At 41.7% G+C, this 6,709-nt stretch overlaps 2 protein-coding genes and 1 non-coding gene across 3 annotated transcripts; 1 reads left to right on the top strand and 2 right to left on the bottom strand.

Annotated features, from left to right (window-relative positions):
• Nucleotides 1–1,481: 1,481 nt before the first annotated feature.
• Nucleotides 1,482–1,868, bottom strand: LOC127802155 (uncharacterized). The gene has a single exon (XM_052337856.1). The coding sequence runs from the start codon at nt 1,866–1,868 to the stop codon at nt 1,482–1,484; it is 387 nt and encodes a 128-aa protein (XP_052193816.1).
• Nucleotides 1,869–4,001: 2,133 nt separating this feature from the next.
• Nucleotides 4,002–6,153, bottom strand: LOC127802154 (uncharacterized). The gene is made up of 3 exons (XM_052337855.1): nt 5,591–6,153; nt 5,402–5,509; nt 4,002–5,265 (listed from the first exon to the last, which is right to left on the bottom strand). Exons 1-3 carry the CDS (start codon nt 6,151–6,153, stop codon nt 4,002–4,004), a joined length of 1,935 nt encoding a protein of 644 aa, XP_052193815.1.
• LOC127802907 (small nucleolar RNA R71) lies at nt 5,564–5,667 on the top strand. Its single transcript, XR_008023365.1, has one exon. It is a non-coding gene; the product is annotated as a small nucleolar RNA R71 (small nucleolar RNA).
• Nucleotides 6,154–6,709: the final 556 nt, after the last annotated feature.

The raw sequence follows: 6,709 nt of genomic DNA, 5'->3' as shown, positions 1-6,709 counted from the left end.
TTCAGGAAATCCCAAGAAGTTCTCTACAATATCTCTGAAGACATCATTCACGTTATGGGATTGTAACTTGGCCAAAAACTTGAAAGAAGCACAGAAGGTCAAATCTGTGAGCACACTTTTGCTTCTTTGCCTCCAATCTCCTTGTTTCCCTTCTTGCCATCAAAATTCCTCATGACCCAGGAAGCCCTAATCTATCCAAAATAATATAAAATAGTGTGAAGACCAATTCCTATAAAATAAAATAAAACAAAATCAAGATGAATAAAATGACACAACTAACGTGCAAAAAGACTAAATATAAGGGCTAAATAATATGAAAATATGCACTCTATCAAATTCCCCCACACTTAAACTTTTGCACTCCTGGGAAAAACACTAGACACTAACACTCAATAACAAAAGAGATGTGAAGAATGAAAAATGAGAGGCACGGCAAGTTTTATAGGAATTCAACACTCAAAGATCATCTTTCTTATGCTTCCCAGACAAACAAGTAGCATGGCAATTTTACTTGGGGAAGACGAGTCAAAATAAGCAGACCCTCATAGAATAAGAATATGCTCTCAAGTTCCTCAAATGTTATGCCTCACACCACTCAATCACAATTTCACTACCAGATATGCTCATCTTCTAAATCTCCACTCTCAATGCTTTATGCATGCAAATCAAAAGGACTTTTATTCATGGCTCCAACATGGCAAGGTGAAAGGGATAGGAAGATAACAATGAAAAGTAAACTTTAGGAAGAAAGAAAACATTCAAGACAACCCAAGATCAATGAAGAACTATCAAGCAAGCAGAAAATAGAACTTTTTTTTTTTTTTTTTTTGAATGGTGGGTGCGTTTTACGCTCCATCCCAACCTTGGTGAGTGCGTTTTACACTCCATCTCACCTTGGCCTTCGGCCTTTCTATCTATTTTCTTTTGATTCCAAAGGACTTGCTTAAATTTTTTTTTTTTTTTCCATAATCAAGGGATGCAATGAATGTTCTTCAACCTAAAGAAGGGAAATGATCTCTCTCTCTTTTTTTTTTTTTTTTCAATTTTTGGGTAAGGTGAGTAAAATGAAAGAATGCCTTAATCATCTTTTCACATGCATGAGCACTGATAGCTTCAATATCAATTCAAAACAAGCTCTAGAGTGATACCCATGATTAGTGAATGCACGCATAGCATAAGAAAGAACATGGACAAATATCCTCACAAAGACTACCTCAATCAACCCACCAACCCAAACTCATTGCTAATTTACTTGAGAGCCCAAAAAGATAAGATCGACTTTCTAATCATGCCAAATTCTTTCAAACTCAATTTGCCTCATTTTGCTAAAAATCTTTTTTTTTTTTTTTTTTGAAAAGAAACTTTTATTCTAAAACTCCCCCCCACACTCAAACATTACATTGTTCTCAATGTAAGAATGCAGCAAGAATGAGGTATAGGACAAGTAAGAAAAGTAAAGAGAGAGAAACAGCCTGGTAGTATCAAGTCGGAGGAAGGTCCAAGAGAGATAGCTCCTCCACTGTGTGTTCTGTAAAGCCCTCGTAGAAATGTTTAAGCCTCTGCCCATTAACTGTGAATTTCTTCATAGTTGACCCGTCCATGATCTCAACTGTACCATAGGGAGAAACATGAGTAACCACAAAAGGACCAACCCATCTAGAACGCAACTTACCAGGCATCAGCTTTAGGCGTGAATTGTAGAGGAGGACTTTATTGCCAACGTTGAACTCCTTCTTGGCAATCAATTTGTCGTGTGCAGCTTTGGTCTTTTCCTTGTAGATCCTAGAGTTCTCATATGCCTCTAACCTCAATTCCTCAAGTTCTTGCAATTGAAGCTTCCGCTGGGAACCAGCTTCTTTCATGTCCATGTTGCATTGCTTCACCGCCCAATAGGCCTTATGCTCGATCTCTACCGGCAGATGACATGCTTTTCCAAAGACCAGTCAATATGGGGACATGTCGATCGGGGTCTTGTAGGCTGTGCGGTAGGCCCAAAGTGCATCTTCCAATCTTTGGCTCCAGTCTTTCTTGTTGGGCTGGACTGTCTTCTCTAGAATGTGCTTGATCTCTCTGTTTGAAACCTCAGCCTGCCCATTGGTCTGTGGATGGTAGGGCGTCACCACTTTATGTAAAACTCCATACTTTCGGAGCATGGATTGCATCTTTATGTTGCAGAAGTGGGATCCTTGATCACTGATGATGGCCTTGGGAATGCCAAACCTGCAGAAAATACGAGATCTAACAAAATCTGCAACCACAGAAGAATCATCAGTCTGAGTGGCTTTAGCTTCCACCCATTTCAAAACATAATCCACAGCCAAAAGAATGTACACAAAACCAAAAGAGACAGGAAAAGGACCCATGAAATCAATGCCCCATACATCAAATATCTCACAAAATAATAAAGGTTTCTGAGGCATTTCATTTCTGCGTGAGATTGAACCTGTGTGTTGGCAACGTGTACAGTTCTTACAGAATCCATATGCATCTCTGAAAAGGGATGGCCAATATAACCCGGCATCTAAGACCTTTCTAGCAGTACGTTGCAGACCAAAATGACCACCACATGCAAGAGTGTGACAGAAATGTAGGACAGATGCAAATTCATGATCAGGGACACACCTCCTAAGGACTTGGTCACTACACAAGCGCCACAAATATGGATCATCCCATACATAGTACTTAGCTTCGCTCTTAAATTTATTTAATTGTGCTTTCTTAAAATGTGCAGGTAATTCAGAAGCAACTAGAAAGTTTACCATGTCAGCATACCAAGGTTTAGTACCATGTAAGTGATAAAGTAACTCATCTAGAAAATTATCTCTGATAGGGGGATGATCCATGTCAGATGAGTCAGGAGAAGCAGGTATCCGGCTTAGGTGGTCGGCGACTATGTTTTCAGCTCCACTTTTGTCTTTGATCTCAATATCAAATTCCTGGAGTAGCAGCATCCACCGGAAAAGCCTAGGTTTTGCATCGGGCTTCTTCAGAAGGAACTTCAGGGCTGGAGCATTACATAAGCCAAATGGCATCCTTTGGTAGGCAAAAGTGCCAAAAGGACAAGTGAAGGTGGTCTTCTCCTGATCCTCTGGTGCTATGCATATCTAAAAATAACCAGAAAAGCCATCAAGAAAACAATAATGCGATTTACCTGCTAACCTTTCCAATATTTGGTTGATGAATGGAAGGGGAAAGTGATCTTTTCTGGTTGCTTGGTTGAGCTTCCTATAGTCGATGCAGACCCTCCAACTGTTCTGCACTCTCATGGGTACTAGCTCATTTCTTTCATTAGCCACCACTGTGAAACCTGTCTTCTTGGGGACAACCTGCACTGGACTCACCCACTTGCTATCAGATATAGGATAAATGATACCAGCCGAAAGTAACTTACTTACCTCTTTCTTGACCACATCTAGGATGGTGGGATTGAGTCTCCTCTGTGGCTGCCTCATTGGTCGGGCTCCTTCCTCTAAATGAATCCTATGCATGCACAAAGAAGGACTAATACCTGGTATGTCCGCCAAGGTCCAGCCTATTGCTCGTTTGTTTCTCCTGAGTAGGTCCAGCAATCTCTTCTCTTGGTCAGGGCGGAGGTTGTTAGCTATGAGCACTGGCAATTTATCTCCCTCCTCCAAGTAAGCATACTTGAGGTTGTCAGGTAAGGGTTTGCACTCCAAGGCAGGTGGCTGTTGGATTGAAGGCAGCAACCTGTTTATGTTTAAGTCAAGAGAACCATCTGCTTGCATGACATTCTCAGCAAGGGAAACATTCGCCATGGAAGGCTCATGAGAGTTGTGTAAGGCATGCTGAAAACTCATGTCAGATTCAGAAAGATTTAAAAACTCATCTATCTCAGAACAAGCGGCACACTTACTGAATCCATCATGATAATCAGGGCAATGGACACTATCAAGAAAGTCATGGATGGTGGGGAACTCAGAAACAAAGTCAGGAATATCAGCACATGCAACATCAACCATCAAGTCAATAAAATTAACATGCTAGGAGGAATGATCTTCTGAAGGATACTTCATGGAATCGAGAATGTTGAAATGGATAGTATTACCAGCAAATTCCATAGACAAGGTACCCTCATGCACATTAATTATTGTCCTAGCAGTTTTCAAGAAAGGTCTGCCTAGTATTAATGGTGCATGTCCAATTTTGTTATCATCTTCCATATTTAAAACATAAAAGTCAGCTGGGAAGATAAGATCCTTAACCTTAACCAGCACGTCCTCCAAGACTCCCGTGGGATAGACCGTGCTCCTGTTAGCTAGCTGGACTACCACTCCTGTGGATTTCAATGGGCTAACCTGCAAGGATGCATAAACAGACTTAGGCATTACATTAATGGAAGCACCTAAATCTAGCAAAGCATTTGTGAATTGCAGCTTTCCTATAGTGCAAGGAATGGTAAACGTCCCTGGATCTTTGCATTTCAAAGGCATGGCGAGCTGGATTAGGGCTGAGACATTCCTTCCAAGGTTGACCTGCTCATTTCCCTTCAGTTTCCTCTTGTGGGTGCACAAGTCTTTGAGAAACTTGGCATACTTGGGAATCTGTCTGATGGCCTCCAAGAGTGGTATATTGACTTCGACCTTCTGGAAAGTCTCCATGATCTCCTTATCCAACTCAGCTTCTGCCCTCTTCTTGTTTTGAGTGGCTTTATGGGGAAAAGGCAATGGATTGTTGTAAGTGTGTTCTCCTTTGTCCTGATCATTGTTGATGTGCTGCTTGGCCCTTTGAATTGAGAGGGGCTGCGACTCTTCTTTTCTACCAGTTTCTTCTTGTGCCTTCTCTGGAGCATTCACTTCTTTACCACTATGCAGCATGATCGCACTCACATTTCCCTTTTGATTGGATATTGGCTGTGAAGGTAGCTGACCCGAACCTTGACTCCTTAGCTCATTTATGTTAGTTGCTAACTGCCCAATCTGTGTCTCCAAATTCTGTATGGTGGTGTCAGTCCGTTGTTGGAATTTGAGAGTATTGGCAGCCAATTGCTGCACTATGTCATTCAAGCTCGATTCTGTCTTGGGTAATGTCTGTGCTTGTTGCTTCATTGGTGTGGCATTACTTTGACCTGGTGCATTGAACCTCTGTTGGAATGGTTGAGTTGAGGCACCCCCATATCTGAAGTTGGGATGGTCTCTCCAGCCCGGATTGTAGGTGGGAGCATAGGGATCATACCTACTCTGTTGTGGCTGGTGCTGAAACAGTCTTCCAGGGAAGATTCCATTGCATGATTCTGTGTTATCATACCTGCTGGGGTTGGTTTCGATCAAGGGCTAACTGGAAAACCATTGAAGTGAGTTCCTCCAGCCTATTTTCTATTCTCCTCTAGTCCATAGGTGCAGCAAAACCATCCTCATTGACAGTCTTCATGGGAGTGTTCAACCTGGTACCAAATTGTTGTGCGTTTTGAGCCATCTTTGAGATTAAGTCCCGGGCTGCAGCTGGTGTCTTTTCCACTAAGGCTCCTCCAGAAGCAGCATCCACTAAGTACCTGTCCATGGGGAGCAAGCCTTCATAAAAATATTGAATGAGGAGCTGGTCACTTATCTGATGATGAGGACAACTAGCACACAGCTTCTTGAATCTCTCCCAAGACTCATGCAAGCTTTCTCCATCTATCTGTCGGATGCCACAAATGTCCTTCCGGATGGCTTCTGTTCTGGAAGCAGGGAAGAACTTCTCCAGAAATATTCTCCTCAGGCCATCCCAATTGGTAATGGCAGCAGGTGGCAAGTAGTACAGCCAGTCTTTGGCAGCTCCATCAAGAGAGAAAGGGAATGCCCTTAGCTTTATTTGTTCTTCATCAACCCCTTGCGGGCTCATGGTGGAGCATACCACATGAAACTCCTTCAGATGCTTGTGTGGATCTTCACCTGCAAGACCATGAAACTTAGGAAGCAAATGTATCAATCCAGATTTCAGTTCAAAGTTTGCCTCCAATTGAGGATACTGAATACACAAAGGTTGATAATGCACATCAAGGGCAGCCAATTCTCTAATACTTCTGTTAGCATTATTCCCATTATTCCTATTCTCATTGCCATTGTTTTCATTGGCGGCCATATTGATCAGGTTAGGTTGAAACTCAAACACAGTATCAGAAACAATGGGAAAGACACTATTAGTCACTGCCATATCTTGAGATCTAAGTTCTCTTGCTTGTCGCTTAAGGGTTCTATCAATTTCTGGATCTAAATCAATTAGGTCACCCTTAGATGATCTAGTCATGCATTAAATATCAACAAGAACAAAAACAAAACAAAACACACAAGGAAAAATCACATAAACACACCAAGAAAACACAAAATGGTCTAAACGTTGGATTTTGGCCAAAATACGCCCTCCACACTGCATAGCAGTGATTATTTCTCCCCACACCCCCATTCCTTTGGACACCAAAAATCAGGGAATTCCAAGATAGTCGTCGACAATGAACAGTGCTGTTTATGGCAAAAAAAAACAGAAAACAAGCAAACCGAAAAGAAAAACACAAAGAATGAACAAAGAGAACACAAAGAATCAACAAGGAAATAAAAGAAAAGAGAAACCAAAGAGCAAGATACTAAGAAGCAACAAAGAATGAAAGACAACTAAAAAGAAAAAGAAAGACAGAAAACAAATCTTGTTATGGCAGAACAGTTTAACGGTTCCCCGGCAACGGCGCCAAAATCTGATCGGTGCTGTCGAACAC

This window comes from Diospyros lotus, chromosome 5, assembly GCF_014633365.1.
Source record: "Diospyros lotus cultivar Yz01 chromosome 5, ASM1463336v1, whole genome shotgun sequence".
NCBI classification, from domain to species: Eukaryota; Viridiplantae; Streptophyta; class Magnoliopsida; order Ericales; family Ebenaceae; genus Diospyros; species Diospyros lotus.
The sequence above is the reverse complement of the archived record's forward strand: the minus strand, read 5'-3'. Positions and strand labels throughout refer to the sequence as shown.